At 53.1% G+C, this 20,396-nt stretch overlaps 1 protein-coding gene across 1 annotated transcript; it reads right to left on the bottom strand.

Annotated features, from left to right (window-relative positions):
* Positions 1-18,845, bottom strand: SLC22A8 (solute carrier family 22 member 8). Its single transcript, XM_046643061.1, has 11 exons — positions 18,733-18,845; positions 17,703-18,059; positions 7,015-7,118; positions 6,316-6,470; positions 5,608-5,776; positions 3,304-3,427; positions 2,977-3,092; positions 1,786-2,000; positions 952-1,060; positions 601-804; positions 1-520 (listed from the first exon to the last, which is right to left on the bottom strand). Exons 2-11 carry the CDS (start codon positions 18,033-18,035, stop codon positions 421-423), a joined length of 1,629 nt encoding a protein of 542 aa, XP_046499017.1. The 5' UTR covers positions 18,036-18,059; positions 18,733-18,845; the 3' UTR covers positions 1-420.
* Between the last annotated feature and the right edge of the window lie 1,551 nt (positions 18,846-20,396).

Genomic DNA, 20,396 nt, shown 5'->3' with positions numbered 1-20,396 from the left:
TTGAGTCCTTCATTGTTGTTTATTGAAACTTCCCATTGAAGAAAGGAGTGAGGGGCAAGAAGGGGAAGCTGTCTTTGTTAGGATTGAGCCAGGAGACCCAGGGGCCCTCAAGGGAAGGGGACTGGAACAATGTGGGAAGGTGACCAGTGTGGAAGGGCCTGGGCTGCAGGGCGGATGAGGGCAAGAGGCGGGGGTTATGGCAAGGCCTGTGGCCAAACCTTTGATCTGGCCAGGGCTGGGCTGGGGGCTCTGGTGGTGGTGGTGGACATGTTTTCACTAAGCTCTCAGAAGACTTTGTCCCAGGAGCATGGACCTGCCCAGACCCCCTGCACCCTGGAGGGTGCCCAGGGAGCCTAGAGGCAGGCAGGGACCTGGCTGAGATTAGTCTCTGGAGGGCAGGGAAGGGGCGTTCTGTTGCCCTCAACTGGGGCTCAGGCCGGGTCCACAAGGCTTCAGGGGGATCATCTGGGATGCCTTTTCTGCTTCCACCTCCTGCTTTGACTCCTTTTCGGGCAGGAACCTACAGAAAGAGAACTCAGGAAAAGCCCTGGACCTGGACCAAGGAGGAGCACTGATGGGGACAGAAGCAGGGGGACTGACCAGCTTTCCAAGTCTTCAATAGTCTCTGGCAAGGGCCGATTGCGGGTCTCAGGTAGAAAGAGGGCGGCACTGCCTCCCACAATGGCGGCGGTCCCAAAGATGACATTGGGGATGAAAGGCTTCACCTCCCCTGTGATTTTCACCAGCGGGGCCATCATGCTTCCCACGCGGGTCCACATGTTACTTACGCCCATGCCTGTTTGCCTGGGAGAGTTCAGAGCAGGGATTGGCAGCCCATGTGTGGTTTTCTTAAAGGACAACTCTGGGCTTCTGGGCAGGGAGCAGGAGGATGCCACAATTCCACTTGACCCCGTGTCCTTTGGCTGGACCAGCCACAGGCCCAGCACCTACCGGATGACAGTGGGAAATAGCTCGCTCGTGTAGAGGAAGAGGCAGCTGAAGGAGCTGGACAGGCATCCCTTCCCAAACACAGCCAGAACTGTCCTCAGGGTCCTCGAGTCTGCAGAGGGAAGAAAATGCAGAGAGCCTTGGGGCTCAGGAGCACCTGAGTGTTCTCACTCCTCAGCAGACCTTGTCTCCCTTTTTGCTTTGGCTGCTGGAAAGCTCAAATCCAAACTTAAAGCTGAGTAATAGATGCTCCACTATTCCTAGTGCTTTGCAGGCTTGTATCCTGCTGCATTTCTGTTTTTCCCTGGCTCTGATTCCTCATTCTCATTTATATTTCGTTGTGTATATTCCTGTCCTAAAATATCTCAAGTTCCTTTGAAAGGGTACAGGTGTATCAAGATATAAACATCTATATAAAAGAAAAATGGTTTTTCCAAGGTCGTGGTGGAGTAGGCTGTGGGGTCTTCCTTGAGCACTGGGCTCTGTTGTTTCCTCATCTCAGCTCGTCTTCTCCAGTGATGTCATTTAGGCCTTGCCCAGTCCTTGAGCAATTCCTCATACTGTCCAGACACCACCATACTTTGCCTGGTACCAGTCAGATCTGGAAAGGAGCTTTCATATCATCTAGACCAACTTATTCTCTAGATGAGAGACCTGGGTCCCAGAGAGTGCGGGGATCTGCTCAAGGTGACACAGTGAATTACAGGCTGAGTCAGCAGATCTGGAGTCCCTGGTACCCCACTTCCCAGCCTATGGCAGCCCGTGATGCCCATGGACATGTTGGTCTGAGGGGGTCAGCCTCTTTCAGAGGGTTCTGGGGTAGCCCCAGCTTCTCACCCAAGGGCACAAAGATGAGAGCCAGGATGGACCCTCCTGCCAGGAGCAGAGTGATGGCCTGAGTGGTGTGCCGGCCCAGATAGCTTATGGAGAGAAAGGTGATGAGCTTGGCTGGGATGTCAACCCCACCAAAGATGAGCTGGAGGATGTAGAGGTTGACTCCAAATTCTTCTACACCCATAGCCAAACTGTAGTAGGCAAAGCCGGTGGCAAACCTGAGGGGCAGAGAGGGATGGCTTAGCACCAGCAGCCAGGCTGGGTTCTCTCCTCACACTGGTCATTGGATCACCAGGATGAGGAATGGTTTCATTTCTTGTCCCAACTGCAACTGATTGCTGGGGCTGTTTGAATGCCATTTTGAGGTCTCTGAGACTGTGTCTGGGTTCAGTGAGAAAGTGCTGAGATTGACTGGTTATGTCTGACACAGGTGTGGTCTAGGGTGTGGTGGCAAAGATGCCAGGTAGTTGACTCTAGAGAATATCAGGACTGGAGGGACTCTTGGAGACCAAGGGAGGCAGTGAATGATCTCTCTAGGCTGGGTAATAGTTTAACATCCAGAATGGGGGAGGTGAAAGTTCAGCTGTGCTCTTGGGTCAGATGCCTCCCCTTCCTCTCTCAGAACTGTGGAATTCCTTTTCAAGAGTTCTGGACAAATTGGATCCTATTCACATGGGGATGGCCAGGATGGAGAAGGGCCTCAGAAACAGGTCACAGTAAGGGCTTTGGAGGACTTTGACGGATGTCCTTCACTGAAATTGATGGAATGTCAAGACAGAAGAGAAGACTCAGGAGAAACATGATTTCTGTTTTCAAGTCTGAAGCCCTGAGGGCCAGCATTGCTCTGTGGGGTCCAAGAGGGCAGAGCTGAACAAGTGGGGGGCAGTGACAGAGAGGCACAACATGGGGAAACTGCTGTGACAGGGGTGTGAGGTGGTGAAGGGGTTTGGAGCATTTGCCCTGTGGGTGGGATGGGTGTGACCCCAGAGGGAAGCAGACCCCTATGGCAGGACCCGGGGTATGGGGCAGGGATGCAGGAGATTTCTGGGGTTGGGGAGGTCCAGGGAAGGAGATCTCTTGACTCCTCATGCAGATGCCCTTAGCCTTGCTTTCTGGTGAGCCTGCTGGAGGCTTTGTTTACCCCCCTGCCTGGTGGACATACTGGGGTGTGGGCAGGGAGGGGTGGGGGGTTACCAGGCCAGGGAGAGACAGAGGGTCATACGGCGCAGGATGGGAATCCGGAACAGGACAGCTCTGCTGTACTTGACCTTGGCCAGGGTGATCTCCTTCTGCATGTTGAGTTTGATCTCCTTGGGGTAGAGGAAGGGGAGAAGTGCCGTTAGTGACCAGCTAGGGGGCAAGAGGAAAAAAAGAGGGAGGTGCAGGCCTCTAGAGGAGCTTGCTTAGGGCATCAGAGGTGATGTTGGCTTGTGAGCAGGGGAGACAGAGGCAAGAGGACAGGACAGCCCGAGAGCAGAGCCCAGGTCCCTGTCCCAGACTACAATCCCTCTCAGCCCCTACCTCCAGGCTGAGTTTTTCTCCTTCCTCCTTCCTGCCATTGAAGGTAGCCACCCACCGGAGTATCTTCAGGGCCTTCGGGGACTTTCCAGACAGGATCATCCAGCGTAAGGATTCTGGTACCCACCTGGGGGCCAGAATCAAGTCACAGTGGCTCCCCCCATGCCAAAAGCCCTTTTGAGGGCCTGGAAGAGCATCAACAGCCAGGGCCAGGGGTAGGAGGCCCAGAGACCTGAGCTACCTTACTGCAAATTTCATGGAATTTAAACTTGGCCAAGCTTTGCACCTGGGCTGCCTGCAGCCAGCACAAATTCTGGCATTCTCTTCTTCCCCTTCCAGAAGAGCCTTTCCTCTGCTCCTAACCTGGGCTGCTTGTTATCACTGGGTATCTTCCTTAGCCAGGAGCCTTGGGCCCTAGGCCAATCAGGTGGGGCCTGGGGAAGGGGCAGCATGTTTGAGGGTGGAAAGCTGGAGGGTCCTGCATGTCCACCTCCCTAGCCTTCCTTGGGTTGCATTCCAGGTCCTGGATGAAGAAGGGCAGGGCTGCAGTCCCCGGGCAGCTTGGGAAGGAGGCTAAGATTAAAGTTGTGGCCTAGGGAATGAGTTTGAGGATGCTTTGATTTTCCTTGCAAAGGACTAACTCTGCTGGGGGTTGCGAGCACAGCATGGGGTCTTGGGATTGGCAAGTGGACAGTCAACCTCACTCTCCCCCACCCCCAGGCTGTACTTTTGAGATTGGTTTGCCCTGAGCAGTCCCTGAGGGTCACTAGGAGAAGAGGAATGGAGGAGGCAGAGGTGAGGGGAGAAAGGAGTGAAGTTTGGAAAAGTCTGGTCCAAGGTGGGGTCAGCTCTGGCTGTGGCCCCCACAGGCACCCAGGACCTGGATCCAGCAAGGCCCTCAGAGGAGTGGGCATTGGTCACTTGGCCTCAGACCTTTGACCCAGCTGATAGTGATGGTCTCCTGGGCTCATTGCTACCCACCCTCGTGGTCTTGTTTCTGCCCCGACAGTCTTCCCAGCCTGCTCTCTCCAAGATTATCAGTGGGACTTCCTTTCAACCACCATAACCAGGACCTGGGCTGTATCCTCCTCTCACTGAGAATAATGACAACAATGGCTTCCAATTAGTGAGGCTTCCTGTGGACCAGGCACAAGTAACTCTGGGTGACAGGCATTATTATCTCCATTTTGCCTAGAAAAATCTTGAGGCTCAGAGTGGGTGGGGCTTGTCTCAAGTCACACAATGAAGTGGCCTGAGCTCTCCACTGTACCCTGCTGACCGGCTGCCCTTATTTCGCCTCCATATTCTCTGCTCCTTCTCTGCTCCATCTTAGGCTGTGGACTTTCCCCAGCCCTCTCCTGGACTCTCTGACCATCCCTCTCACTGCGGGATTGCCCATCCCCTCGAGGACCTTCTATTCTCATTTGCAAACGGAGGTCCCAGCCCAGTTCTGCGTCTTTTTGTGTAACCTTGGGGGATTGCTTCACTTCCGTGAGCCTCGGTTTCCTCATCTGTAAAACGGAAATAATAATGCCCCCTTCACAGAGATGCCACGAGGATGGGGATGATGTAGGCTGATGTCCAGAACAGCCTTGAACATAGTTCAGTGCTCTAAGGCTTCATTTCTTTTCCTGAGCTCGTTCATTATCTCCTGTTCTTTGGCTCCAACTACCTTCTGGAGCCTGGTTTCCTGTCTTCAATGCATCCTCAGGTTTGATGTGCTGATAATGATCTCTTGACCCGCTCGGGGTCTCTGACCCAGACAACTTGATCCTTCCAGGTCCTCAGGTTTGATCTTTCCTTTCCTTTAGACCTCAAATCCAGAAGTCGCCAAACTCTGGATTTTTCCTTCAAAATGCCTCTCAGACTTGTCCCCCAGACTCCTCCTGCTCACACAGTCCCCTCCCTTCTGTCTCCCATCCCCACCCACGTGGCTCTGTCCGTCTGTGCTCTCGTGTCACAAATGGAAGCTTGGTCAGGGCTTTCAGCCCCACAGACATCTTCAAAGGCCTTCTCTCTCTTCCTCCACGTGAAGCTGAGGCCTCCTTGGCTTTCTGTGCTCTCCACAGCCTGGCCCCATCCCGTTCACCCCAACTTACCCTTTCTTCCGCTGCAGGTAGTCCCTGAATGCCCCCCAGTCACCTGCTCCCTCCTGCAGTGCGCTTTTGTGCACGTCATGCCTCCTCCCTGCCTCTGGGACAGAGGTGTCCTGGGACAGAGTCAGCCAGCCTGGTCAGGCATGGGCTCCTCTTGATTGGTCCTGGAGGGCCTAAGGAGGGAGGTGAAGAGGAGGCGAGGGCCACATACCAGGATGCAGCGAAGAAGGCAAAGAAGGGAATGGACACGGTTAACTGTAGCCAGCGCCACTGGGGGATGGCGTAGGCCAGACCGGGCAGAATAAACTGGCCAATGGTGTAGAAGTAGCCTAGTGAAGTTGACGTGATGGCCCGTAGCTGGGTGGACATCCACTCGACACCTGCAAGAGGAGACCAAGGGCAAGATTATGATCTGCTGGGCCATGGGCACCTCCCAGTGAAGGGGCACCAGCTCCTGCTCCTCCCTGGCTACTTTATCTGACTCTGATCCTAAGGGCTCATCACCCTATTTTACAGATGTTGTGAGTGAGGCTCAAGATGATAGGACTCAAATTTAAGCCTTTCTGACTTGGGAGCCCATGCTCTTGACTGCCTCTCCAGTGGGAAGTGATTTCCCTATTTTGCCTCAATTTCCTCATCTATATAATGGGGGTAATATATCACTTGTGTCCATGGACTGAATGATATCATGTACCTAGCAGAGTGCCAGGCCCAGGGGAGTCCTCAGTATCAAGAGCTGCTATTACGCTTATTGTTGTTATGTTCAGAGGGGGCCTCTGAGGTCCTGAGAGGGGCAGCACCTTGCTTGACCAAGGTCACAGGGAGCCTGTGGTTGAGCCAGGCCCAGACCCCACTCTCCCGGCTCCAGGCTGATGCTCCCCAAGCTCTTGCTCCCTGGCATCCTCCCCCTGTGGCTCACTCAAGATCACGGTGCTCAGGGAAATGCCTGAGATGCTGAAGCCACACAGGAAGCGGAAGACCATGTAGGAGGCGAGGGTGGGGCTGAAGGCTGCGCCCGAGCCACTGGCCGCCAGCAGAAAGTAGGAGCAGGTCAGGATGGGCTTGCGGCCAAATCTGCAGCTCAGAGGAGAAGAGGGGTGGGTTAGCCCATAAGCCAGCCAAGACGAATGACTCTGCAGGCCTCAGGGCAAAGGGCTGGGCCCCCCACCTTCCAAAGGGCCAGGGGGGGCATGTAACTCCCTCCCCGACAGAGCCTTGCTGGTAATTGCTATTTTTTTGGACAAGTTTGCAATTAGAGGTTTGAGTTAATGAGTGATCTCCTCCACCCCCAGCTTGCCTGCCCGAGGAGGGGTCAAAGGACCATCTGTCTCTAAACAGTCCATCCCCCCCACCTCCACTGCCACACAACCACTACACTGAGTCTGAAAACCTTGAGGCTTTCGCCTCCTGGGTCTGGGGAGGCTGGAAGACTCAAGTTGCAAGGGCTTTGGGACAGAGAGAAGGCTGTGGCCCAGAAAGGGATTGGGACTTGCCCAAGGCCACACAGGTCCTCTCCTCCTCCCCCAGCTCTTTGCCTCTTTGGAGGTGCGTGGGCAGAACAGAGTGGGAGGGTGTCTCCATTGGCTTGTGCCTCCCCTGGGAAGCCCCAGAGTCTCACCTGTCTGACAGGTCTCCCAGCAAGATCCCCCCAACCAGTATGCCCGCCATGAAGATAGACTGGGCCATCTCCTTCAGTTTGTTGGAGTTGCACACCAAGTCCCACTGCATAAGAGAAAGGTAGCGCCAGCCCAGCTCAGTCCAGACTGGCCTTCTCAGTCACGTTCAGCCTGCACCCTCACATGTGCTCGCTCACTCTCCCAGCATATGACTTCCCCTACTTGACTTCCCCAAGCCTGGCACCTACTCCCAAACGCCGTTTCCCCTTGCAGTCTAGCTTGGGGCTCCTCGGGTTTGCCAGTGGCTCCTTATGTTCCTGACTTGTGGTTGTGCAATGACAACATCCCTCCAGCATATGTGCCCTGTCCTATGGCTTACAAAGTCTGCTTAGCTGTCACATCTAGGTCTGTCCCCAACCTCCTCCCCCATCTGCTCCAAGCTTGCCTGTACTGTATGACTCCCTGCTTGTCTCCTTCCCACCTCACATGTCTGAGGTCAATCCCTCAGCCTACACCCCCTTTCCTCCACAGGGACATTGCTCACTGTTGCCTCCTCCCTCCACCCCGAGTCTTCATCTCTCTCTCTCTCTCACTCTCTCCTAACTCCTCCTCATCAGCATTTGCATGCACTCAAATCTCCCCCTCTTAGAACCTCTTTCCCCTCCATCTTGGCTTCATTTCTCCCTTCTCTTCAAAGCCAAATCTCTTGGATGAGTAGCTATACTTGCTATCATCCTGTCCTCATCTCCCACTCGTTTCTCACTTCTGCCCCCCACCACTCCACTGAGTCTGCACTCACCAAAGCTGTTGAAGACGTCTTTTTCACTAAGTCCAGTGGAACCTTCAGTAGCTTGACCTGACTTGACCTTTGGCAGCTCTCAACACTGCTGACCTCTCCCTCTACCTGGTCTTCCTCCCTCCCTTTGCCACCCCTCCTTCTCCTCCATGGGCTTCTTTCTCTCTGCGTCTTAAAGTTTCCCTAGGGCTGTTGTTGGGTCTTCCACTGTTTACTTCCACTTTCACCAGGAAATGCCATCTGCTCCTATGGCTCTGATTACTATTTTATAATGAAGACTCCAAATCCACATCTCCAGCCCAATCTCTCTTCTGGACTTGAGACCAGTAGATTCAGCTGCCTACTTGAAAACTCCACCTGGATGATGTCACATGGACATCTCAGAGTCCACGAGACTTGTCATCCCACCCCCTGTGAGGTCTGGATCTCAGTGACTGGTAACTCTCTTTGACTCCTCTCTTCCCACTTCACCATCACTTGATCCTCCAGTTTCTAACTTTTTAATATTTCTTGAATCTGCATTCTTCTATTTCCACTACTACTATCTTAGTGCAGGCCTCACCATTTGCGCTTGGATTAAGAATAACACCCGATATTTATTGAGGGCTTACTGTGCACCAGGTTCCATTCTAAGTAAGCGCTTTTCAGGTCTTAACTTCTTCAATCCTCACCACGATCTTATGATATAACACTACTATCATCTCCATTTTACAGGTGAAGAAAATTGAGGCCCAGAGGGGATTACTGCAACAATCTTCTGATGGGCTTCCTTCCAGTCTTTTATCTCATTCTCTGCTATCCATTCTTTCTCTGGTAACCTTAGTGGCTTTCTAAAACACAGCTCAAGTCAGGTTCCTGTCTTGCCTAAAGCCCTCACTATTTTCCTCTTGCCCTTTAGGTAAGCATAAAGCTCTATTAACACAGATTTACAAAGCCCTCATGCTCTGGCCTCTGCCTACCTGTCTGGCCTAATCTCCTGCTAATCCCCAACATGCACCCTTTGTCCAACTACCCTGAATTACTTGTGTAATGAAGTGGAGAATTTTATTCACCAGAAATGCCCCTCAAGAATGTTTTGGAAGTAAAGCAGCGTGGGGGAAGAACCACACATCCCAGGGAGATTTTTCCACTTTTCTCTGTTGGAAGTGAAGGGGGATGGGAGTGGATGAAGACTCTGGGTCCTCCAGCTGTCTTAAAGTGGCCCAGCATGGCCAGAAAACCCAGCGGGCTCTTCTGGCACAGAAGGAAGGCTGTATGGTGTGTGTGTGTGGAGGCAGGGGAAGGGAAAAGGGTAAACGAGGAAGTGCAGAGATTGAGGAGGAGTATGCCGGTGGGTATCCAGAGAAACTTCTGGTACTTTGTGGCATGTTGTAGAAAGCCCCTTTAGGAAAGTCTAAAGTAAAGGCATACTGTCCACCTAAATTAATTCCCACATTTCCCAGGTGACCCTGTAGCGAGGTGGGGCCATATATTTCTTTCTTCTTCTTAGTTTTTTTTTTTTTTTTTTTTGCTGAAGAAGATTGGCCCTGAGCTAATATCTGTGCCCATCTTCCTCTATTTTGTATGTGGGACATCACCACAGCATGGCCTGTTGAGCAGTGTGTAGGCTCATTTTCAGGATCTGAATCCATGAATCCCAGGCTGCTGAAGCAGAGCACGTGAACTTAACCACTATGCCCCTGGGTCAGCCCTCATATATTTCTTGACAAGAAATGTGAGTGGAAGAAATGTATGCTACTGCCACCTCATTTGATTCAGAGGGAATCCCTGGCCTGGACTTGCATGTTTTCTGCCTTCCTGTTGGTGGGAATGGTGACAACTAAAACAACTCTGGAAACCATGTGTTGAAGATGGCAGAGCTGCTGTCAGTCTGGGTCCCTGAATGACACTATGGAGCAGAGCCACCCATCAGCCCGAAATGCTTGCCTTGGAACTATTGCACGAGATAAAGAACCACTTCTATGTCCTTGAAGCCATTGAATTGTTATTGACTCTTTATTATGGCAACCTAGCTGATCCTGATACATCCCACCAGAAGTTGCAAATGGAAATCTCATTTTTTTCCCCAACCCCCATGTTATTTGGTGCCATAAGAAATCAGGCAATGTCAGATCGACTTGGATTAGTTTAAAGTTGTCCTGCTCCACTGTCCGAGACCAGATCTCCTGGGTCTTGGGTTCTACCACAGTACTTGTGATGGTGTAGACTTTAGAATAACCGTCACAAGCCAGTTTCTACCAGAAAATTATCTTTTCAATGAGAATTTCCTTGACCACCCTATTTATTGTAATCCCAACAGTCTCTATCCCTTTACTCTATTTTCTCTCTAGCACTTATACCATCAGACATACTGCATATTTTTCTATTTTTTTTCATTTCTCCTCCAAGAATGTCATCTTGATGAGGGCAAGGCTTTTAGTCTGTTTCCTTCTCTCCTGTGCTTCCATTGCCTAGAACAGTGCCCAGCACATAGTAGATACTCAGTAAATACTTGTGGAATTGGTGAGTGAACATTGCGCAGGAAGAACAGAGAGATGGAGAGCCTTAGGGGTTAGAGATAGGTTGACGTCTAAATGAGAGGTCTTAGGGTCCACACTCCAAACGCTATGTGGATGACTGCCTCACTTGGCCAGAGTGAGCGCATGTCAGGATGGAGAGTGGCTAGGCTATGTGCATCGAATCCATAATCACATGTCAGTGAGAAGGAAGGAAGTGTTCCTCCTTTACCATCAGACTGGAAAAAACTTCCATGGCCAATTGTCTGCTAGGGGATAGTAAAATGAGGTTTAGAAGCTCAGAAGGAGGAGTGCTTTGTGGTTAGATATCAAAAAAATCTTGTCCCTGAATTGCACTCTAAGTTGCTCCTAGAGATTTCATGGTTAATGAGACTCATTAGAGCCGATGATAAAAATGCGGCCATGGTTGCCCTGCAGATCAGCCCAAATCCATGGAGCTCAGAGCTAGGATGTGCGACTGTTATGGGTTGAATTGGGTCCCCCCAAAGGATAGTTCGAAGTCCTAACTCTCAGTACCTCAGAATGTGACCTTATTTGAAAATAAGGTTGTTTCAGATGTCATTAGTTAAGATGAGGTCATACTGGGGTAGGTATGGGCCCTTAATCCAATACGACTGGTGTTTATATAAGAAGAGAAGAGAGAGACACATTGGGAGAATACCATGTGACAATGGAGGCAGAGGCTGGAGGGATGCATCTATAAACCAAGGAATGCTGAGGATTGCGGGCAACCACTGGAAACTGGAAGAGGCAAGAAAGGGTTCTTCCCTAGAGCCTTGGGAGAGAGCCTGCCTCCTCCTTGATTTTGAACTTCTAGCCTCCAGAACTGTGAGACAATATATTTCTGTTGAAAGCCACCCGGTTTGTGGTACTTTGTAATGGAAGCCCTAGGAAACGAACACACTGTGTGGTTCCTGTTTGTTTGGAGTAACTGCTGGCTTGGTAGGTGGTGATGGGAAGGGGATGGAAATAGAAGAGCATGGCAATGAGGGAACCAGAGGAAGACTCAGTACGTGGGAGCTGTTGCTGTGAGCCGCTGTAAGACAAGTCTCCCAGGATGGGCTGGAACTGTGGTCGAAGAGGGAGCCTGGACCAGAGCCAGGTGGGCTGATCTGACATCAGGTCCAAAGGGTGAGAGACAAGCTTAGGAGCTGGAGCGGCAGCAAGGTAATAGACCAGGAGGCCCCTCAGAGGGTAAAGCAGAAGGCGAGCCATAAAAGGTCAGTGCAAACCATTTGTGATCAAGACCACGATCAGCAGTATGGGGGCCCTGCTCTGTGTGTGTGTGGGGCTGACTCTGCCAGGGGACCCTGCATATGGTCCAAACCCCCCAGAGCAAGAGCAAGGGAGACAACCTTCTCTGGCCTGGGAGTATTTTAGGTAAGCAAGGTCAGAACTTGCTGCAGCCCCTGTGTACTCTCGAGGCCCCGTTGGAACCTGTGCTGGAGCACAAGGATCAGAGAGGATAAGCCAGGGACCTGGGGAGGGTCAAAAGGGCATGAGTCTCCAGCTCTGCCACTGAGTAGCTGTGTGTTCCTGGGCTAGTTACTTAACCTCTCTGTGTTACTTAACCTCTCTGTTGCTCACTCTCTTCATCTATAGTATGGGGGTCATACTAGTACTTGCTTCTCAGGATTATAAAAGAGCATAAAGAATGAAAAGCACCCAGCTTATACCTGGTAAACAATTGACACTCAATATGGCCATGCACTACATGACAATGTTTTGGTCAATGACAGACCATATATAGGATGGTGGTCCCATAAGATTAGTACCATATAGTCTAGGTGTATAGTAGGCTACACCATCTAGGTTTGTGTAAGTGTACTCTATGATGTTTGCACAATGGCGAAATCGCCTGACAACACATTTCTCAGAATGTGTCCCCGTTGTTAAGTGTACTGTATGTCTGTACACGGTAGCTGTTTTACCATTACTGTCACAGGCGTTGTAGGGCCTGTGCTCACAGGGACATGTGATGCCGTAGAAAGGGCATGGATTCCAGAGTCAGTACTCCTTGTCCCACTTCCGATAAAAGCTTGACCTCACTGTCATGGCTGGGAGGGGAACCTTCTGGATGGGGATGGTATTTGCAGTGCTTGATTTGTGGGATCATGAGAGAAGGATTGCACAGCACCAGGCCAGGGCCCTGTACAGATTAGGTACTCACTGACTCAGTTCCTGACCCTGGAGAGCCCACAGGATGGAGCCAGGACCCTCTCGCACACATGGTCAGGCTTTCTAGGTGAAGGTTGTCACTGGGGTCAGGCTGGGCCAGAAATGTGGCTGGGGTGGGGCTCCCTGCTCCTTACCCAGGAGTCAGAGTAGAGGCCAGGAGAGGGGAGATGATAGGAGGGGTGCCCAGGACAGGGTTGAGGGTGAGCAAATGGGGACATGAAGCAGGAGTAGAGTTGGAGACAAGAGATGGACATGTGGTCTGGGAGGTGGGCAGCCTGGAGATTTGGGGGTGGAGGTGGAGGAAGGCCAGAGACTCTACAGGGGAACCTCCCCAGGGTAGAGACCTGCTTCCAGAAGGACCCACTGGGCAGGTTCTGCTCTTCCAGCAGCTGACCAGGGACCTCCAGGGACCTATGTGGGGGCACAGGATTCTCGTGGCCTGGAGACAGGACAGGAAGGCTCAAAGCCCAGAGAGGCATCCCAGGGGCCGTAGAGGGAAGGGCCTGCTCACTCAGGGCCAGGCTCAGGCCTCTGAGGCCGGGGGGTTGGGTTTCAGGAGCCCCTGGGTCCCAGGACCCAGCTGGGCACCCACAGGGCTGAGGTTCAGTGGTATGGGAGCTGTGGGCTACGGCTCCTCTCCAGGGAACCCAGAGCCCACAATCCATGCCCCTCACACTTTCCAGACTTCAAAGAAAGGCCTTTGTTTCCTCTTAAAGCTCCTTCTGAAAAATTCCGACCTTGTCTCTGCTGAACCCAGAGAAAGGAATGTGTGGTCACCTCTGCCAGGAGAGCTTAGGGGGTCAGAGGGGGAGGGGAGCTCCCTGCGCTGAAGGCCGGACCCTGTGCTGTGCTCACTCTCGCATCAGCATAGTCCTCCCACACTCTCCCCTCTAGGAGAGAAGCTCTTCATCATCCCATTCTACAGATGAGAGGACTGAAGTGGAGAGGGGAGGCGAGTTGCCAGGTCACCGACTGTGGGGGAGGAGCTGGGACCCACACTCAGGCCAGTGCTGTTTCCCCCAGAGGAGGGCCAGGGTGGGGCCACGGAGTGAGGCAAAGCTGTGGGGCCTAGGTGGGCTGGGAGAAGCTGAATCCAACTTTACTGAGGGTCCGCCTACTCTTCTGGTGGGGCTAATCCCTTAGTTCTCAGGACATCTCTATTAATAACAATAACAATAACAATGACAACAGTGGCAGCCAGCATCTCTTGAACGCTCTGTGGGGGCCAGGGCCTGCGCTAACACTGTCCTTGCATGATCTCCTTTCCTCTTCACACTTGCTCCGTCACTCCATTTCACAGTTGAGGAAACCGATGCTTCTGGGGTTGTGACATCCCTAGTAAATGGCAGAGTCAGGATGTGAACTCTGCTACTTGACCCCGGCTCACCATCCCACGTGGGGGATGGCTGCTTGCGTCTACTAACCAGGGTCACCTGGACCGAGCTGGTTGCCACATGCTGCCGTCCTCATTACCACCCTCCCCATCAGGGCCGGCGCACCCAGTGCCCTGCCTCTGCCCTAGAGACCCACCCCCAGCTAATGCCCAGCCGCTGCTCCACCTCCACCATGCGGGGGACTGGAACCCGACTCCACTCTACCCCGAGCAGACGGGGCACGGATTTGCCATGGACTGAACCACAAACAGAAAAATCAGAGGCGTCCGCCCCTGCTGTACTGGTACCAGTGCCCACATGGGTCTGGCCACTGACACATCCCTGGCTGTGCAGAGACCCCCTCCTATGGGCTCTTACAGCTGAGGGTCCTCAGGGCGCCAGCCTGCACTAGCCTCAACCTGGAGAAGGGTGCAGTCCCCTGAGGCTGGGATGCAGGTTCACACAGCCCCAACCGCTGGAACTGTGACTGGGACCTTGGTTAGCACAGATGTGAACTGATGCTTGACCAGGTACTAGACCTGCAAACTCTGCTTTTGGCCAGGCTCCCTGGATCCCGAGGTGCGCCCTGGACGGGAAGCTACTTGCCAGCAGTCAGCAATGCCCCCGTACCTCCTGCTGGACTCTGAGGGGCATGGCCTTCATTCAGCATTAACTGAGCACTCACTATGCGCTTGGCCCTGAGATGATAGAGATGGGTGGGAGAGACACCTTCCTTGCCCTGCAGGGGCCGCTGCCAGTGAGGGAGGCAGATCCAAGAACAATGGCCTCCTTGGGGCTGCAGGGCGCACAGTCAGTCTTACGGATCCTGGGTCGGGGGCTCTGGAGTGTGGCTGCCTGTGTTTACCTCTCAACTCTACTACTTATGAAATGGGGTGCCTTGGGCTGGTGACCTGTGCCCTCAGTCTCCTCATCTGTGAAAATGGGATAATCAAGGTGCTAACCTTGGAGGGCTGTTGTGAGGATTAAATAAGTTAATATGAGCAAAGTGCTTAGAACCATCTGGCACGGGGTAGGCACGCAGTAACGATTATTATTTAGTTGCTCCCTATAGGGTTTTTGTTTCTTCGGCTAGGTTCTGTGTTTTTGGAGGAGGTGGGTGGTAGCTTTTATTCCTCCTCTCCATCCTCCCGGGGACCAGATGTACAGCAAGCCACCCATACATTTGGAAACTTATTTACAGGTATTGAGGCATCTTCGGCTCCCTCCCTGTCCCTCACTCCCCACGTCCACTCAGTTCCCTAGTCCCGTAGATTCTGACTCCCTAACCTCTCTGGAACCTCTTCTGATTGTCCTTTCCAATTGTCACCTTAGTCTTGGCTCCCTGTGGCAACCTGCTAATTGGTGTCTCTGCCATAGGACTAAAACGCTCCACAAGCCACTCTCCACCCTGCAGTCACAGTGACCATCCTTAGAAGGTGACCTGAGCATGCCACTCTCCTGCTTAGCACCTTCGATAGCTCCCTGTCGCCCTCAGGGCAGAGGCCACACTTTGGCCTTAGCATCCAAGCCAAGATGTCCTGTTGTCCGCTCCAGCCCCATGTCTGGCAGCCTCCATACCCCTGCAGCCTTCCTCTGTCTCTTGCAACACTGACTGTCTTGCTCTCTTCTGTGCATTTGACTCCACACACTGGTCCTTCCGCCTGGGGCGCAGTTGCCCTCTTCAGCCTGCTCGCTAACTCTCGCCCCTCCTCACACGCAGCGCAGGGGTTGCTGACTCTCACAGGCCCTCCTGGGTGCCCCCTCCAGGCTAGTTAGCTGCTGCTCCTCTGGGCTCCCAGAGTGCTCTGAGTTTATAAAGCTCATATCCATTCATTCCACAAATATTTATTTCACAGAGCGCCTCCTCTGTGCCAGGCACTGTTCCAGCTGCTGGGGATATAGCAAAGCAGCTGAAAAATCCCTGCCTCAGGAAGCTTGCACATCCCACTGCCCTGCCTGTAATCCTGAAGGGTGGGTCTGTCTCTTTACCAGAGGGGAGCTCTGGAGGGCAGGTGGGCTCGTGGGTTCTTTGACTCTGTGTCCTCAACACCGTGCATGTAGCTGTCAATAAATGTTTGTGGGATACTGGAGGCACTGTGCCTGGTGCTGGGGAGAAAAATCACATATGACAGGGAGGAAATATAATCTAGGGGATATAAGAGTCAGCAAATGTAATGGTGAGGAGTAGGGCTCTGGGACCAGGTGCCTGTGTTCAGATCCTCCATCTGCTGCTTATTAGCGATGTGACCTTGATCAAGCTCCTTAACCTGTCTGTGCCTCGGTTTCCCCATCTGAAAAAAACAGGCTTATGGTGTTGTCAGGAAGGTTAAAAGTGTTAATATTTATAAAGCACTTACGACAGTGCCTGGCACATAGTAAGCACTTTATATGTAAATAAATATTCACTAAACAAGTGAATAACAATCTTAGAGCATCTTATAGATGGTCCTGGATTCAAATCCTGCCTTTTCCAGGTCCTAAACATATGTAATCCTGGAAAAGTCGTGGAACGAGGCTGAGCCTCAGTTTCTTTGTTTGTGAACTGGAGATACTACTACTTCCTTCGCTGGGATGCCAACTTCTGGGATTCCAGGAGCCTGTGCACATAGTATGCCCAGTGCAGGACTGGCACCGGGTAAAGAGTTTGAACTGTGGCTCTTCTAATGAGGCAAAAGCAAGCTCCTGCCCTCAACTGATGCATGGTCCTCGAGGGGAGAATGAAAACAATGCCTCTGCTCACTGCTCAGATGCCACCTCCTCCAGGAAGGCTCCCTAGCATCCGATGGCTCCTCCCTCTCTTGGACTGCCATAAACACTTGTCCCCCATGCCTCTTAGGGCTTGAGCTTTAAATTCCAGTTCTGAAACTGATCAGCTGTGCGGCACTGGACCTTCGCTTCCCTTCTCTGAGTCTTAGTTTTTTGATCTGTAAGAGGAGATAAAATCACCTTCAACAGAATATCGCTGTGGGAATCAAATTGTGGGAGCCAATGTCTGCACAACACCAAAATGTGCCTGGCCATTTGGAAGCCCTCAATAAATGCCAATTCCCATTTCGTCCTCTTCATCCCACCGTGATCTCCCGACTGGCTTGTCATTCACTCAAGAGTCTGATTTAACTCTGTAATTCCCAGAGATGACAGGTGGAAGAGTCAGCGAATCAATGAAGGCATGAATGAATGGGAGGTGAACCTCCAAGTGACTGCGGGAGTGGATGAGATGTTTTCTGGTCTGCTCAGGCGTGTTTCAACCCTCCCTCTGGCCAGTCCCTCCTCCACACTCCCTCTCACCTTGGGGCCTTTGCACAGGATGGAATTTTCCTGCTTTCTATCATTGCCTGGTTAACTCTTGCTGCACATTCTGAACTCAGCTCCCGGGTCACTTCTTTAGGCAAGCTTCCTCCAAGGCTGCCCCCCCCCGCCCCCCACCGTGCCCCTACACCCTGCCCGGGGGGTGGGCCATAGTCTAAGGTCACAGTCCTAACTACTTTGACATTGTAATTTCGCATTTCTTTGTGTGGCACTCTCATTAATTGATGTCACCCTCACTAGGCTGTGGACCCTGTAGGAGCAGGGGCGGAGCATTTTCGTATCCCCAGAGCTTAGCACTGTGCCAGTCCCAGATGGGCTGATTGTTGAGGACATGCTTGCACTCTGAGTATGAAGAGACCAAACCCTTGGTGGGTGTGCATCTGCACCCAGCTGCTTCCTCTCTGTCTGCCCAGTGCCCTGTCCCTGGGTTCTAAGGAGACTAGGCCCCAGCCCGCTGTCCCGTCCATGTGTGCTGCAGGGCGAGGGAGTGGAGGCAGAAGGGTTGCCTCAGGGCGTACCTCAGTCACAATGGAGTCCCTGGTGCTGACGTAGGCCCAGCCATCCAGGCAGGGCTCCGTGGCCCCCTGGGTGTCGTTGGGCAGGCTGGCGTTGGATGGATACACGAAACGGAGGCACGTCTCAGGCTTCCCATTCAGGCCCATGGGGAGCACCCAGGGCCCTGCAGAGGCATTGGGAGGCGGGCGACAGTGGTGCTCGGGGGTGGAAGCTGTGAAGATCTGCAGCAGGTTGTGGTTGGCTATGCCGAAGACAGGGAGGCCTAGCAGGACCACGTGCAGCAACTGGAAGGGGCCCTTGCTGCCCACGCGATCGATAAGCTCGGAGAAGGTCATGGCGCCAGGCAAGACGAGCCAGAGCTGCGGGCGAGCATCAGGCCAGAGAGAGGTATGTGTACATGTGTGCGATGTGGGAGCATGTGCATAGGTGTGAAACAAGTGTGTGGAACGGTGCATGTATAAATGCGCAAGGATGTGGGGCTCAGCAGATTTACTTGTGGATACATGAGGATGTACCTAGCTGCATGTATAGATGTGGGATCACGGGTGTGGTGTGTGTCCACAGGGATGTGTATACTTAGGCTGGAGTGAAGGGCACAGCTGTGTGAGCTTGGGTGTGTGGACTTGCAGGTGTGAATATCCGTGTGCTCAGACAGGCTGGTCACACATACTGCATGCATGGGGCAGTGCAGGCCACATAGCTGGGACCAAGGAGCCCAGACTTGGATGTTGGCCACACAGGACAGATGGCAGGGGTAGGTGGGGGAGGTCCCTGGTTGCCTCAAGCAGACGCACAGGGTTAGCAGAACCCAGGCTGCCTGTTGGGAAGGTCTCCCCAAGCCCAGAGCCTCCTGGCTTTTGGCTCTCCCCTCTGCGGCTGGACCCACCATACTGAGGCAGCAGAAAGAACCCAAGCAGGTTCCAAAGGGCATAAGGGACTTGGCCAGTCACCATGAGGAAGCGGGGTCTGGCCTTGGGGGCTTCCCAGGGCTCCCTGGGGGCTGGGGCTAGGGGAGCTTCCATCCCTCCTCACCTGGTAGCTGAGTCCGTCTCCCTCCGATGGGCCTAGTGGTCGATGTGCCTGAAGCCCTTGCTCGGTCCCAGGGTCTGGCAGCTGTTGTAGTTGGGCAGCTCAGCTCCAACAAGCTGTGTTTGTACCTTCCCCAGGGGGGCTTATATAAGGCATAAGCTGCTTCCCGGGTTAATGTTTGACTCCCTTTTGAGGATTAATGGCACCGACAGGGAGGGTGCTGTGGACCCACCAAGCTCATCTTTCCTCGAAGGGCTGCCTCAGCAAAGGCTGGGGTGGTGGTGTGGCTGAGCCTAGCGGGGCCGCTGGCCGGACAGACGAATGGTGGGAGGGGGGGGTCCAGGCAGGTTCGCCTAAGGGGGAGTCTGGGAGAGGTCTGCTCTGAGTCCTGAGGGCCCAGGGTCATCTCTGAGCTGACGGTCTGAGGGCTTGGAGCTGAGAATAGTCATTAAGAGAGGTGCTGCTGTGTGAGCAGAACACCTTCTCCGGGAGACCAACTTCCCCCGCCCAGTCCCTCCTGAGACGGGACCTGGAGACCTGCCTCCCAGGAAATGGTAGGGCACAACCAGGCAGAAAATGTCCCTTGCATCTGTCCCTGAGAACTCAGAGATGTCATCTCTTGGGCCCCTGGGGGCAGCCAGGGCTCCCCTGTCTGAGCTTTGGACCCAAGGGAACATCCCCCTTCCAGTCCCCCTCTCAATGGACAGGCTCTGCTTCTGACTGGCTGTTTCCCCTTGGGGACAAATCCCAGTCCCTATTGTTTTGTTTTTTCTTCTATTATTTTGATTATATTATAATGTGTTTCTTGCATAAATATAGGAAATATAAATAAGCCCAAAAAACAGAACATCCAGTCTCACCTGAGAGCCAACCCTGGGAGTGTTCTGATGTACGTCCTTCCAGCCCTTTCCTCATCAGACACTGGGGTCTGAGCCCCCATTTTCTCACAGCCAGCATGAGGCTGGTTTACCCTCACAGAAGCCTTGTTACTATTCTAGCATTATAAATTAGGACACTGAGGCACATAGAGGTTTAGGAATTTGCCCATGGTTCCCCAGCCAGGAAGTGGCAGGGCAGGGGCAGTGTGGTTCTAAGCCCACTTTCATCCCTTGGAGCCAACGTTTTCTGCAAAGTCTACGGGGCATTGTACCATCCTGCTTCTCCCTCAGCAAGGTCACCTAGCCTGGGCTTCAGCATCACTTCTGCCTGCCTTTAACTCTCTGGTTCTACCTCCAGGAGCCCCTGGGAACTGCCCCATCTCACTTGCTCTGGGGCTAGGGAGGGGGCCCACCCAGGGCTCCCCATTCTCCTCCTTGGCCCCCTCCTCCACCCAGGCAGCATCCAGCCCCCCTGGCTCCGGTTGAGCTCCTCCCCCTGAAGTCTCCTCCAGCTCGCTCCCCCCACCCAGGACAAGGTCAGCTGGTCACCCAGGTCCAGCCCCTCCTCTCTGCTCCACCACCTGGGCCCAGCAGTAATTGATGTTCTTAGAGTGGCCTGAGGCAGGGAAAGATCCGGAGTCATCAAAGGAATATTAAATTATGCTCGGAGGCAGCCAAGGGGTTGTTTTAGGAAGGTTTTCGACTGTGAGGCTTGTGGAGAGCTGGGCCGCCACCCCGAGCCCCCCTGGTCTGGGTGTTCGCCCTCTGTGAAATTTTCTGGCTCCTAAT

Source organism: Equus quagga, chromosome 17, assembly GCF_021613505.1.
Source record: "Equus quagga isolate Etosha38 chromosome 17, UCLA_HA_Equagga_1.0, whole genome shotgun sequence".
In the NCBI taxonomy this organism is placed as follows: domain Eukaryota; kingdom Metazoa; phylum Chordata; class Mammalia; order Perissodactyla; family Equidae; genus Equus; species Equus quagga.
This window is presented reverse-complemented; position numbering and strand designations above follow the sequence as displayed.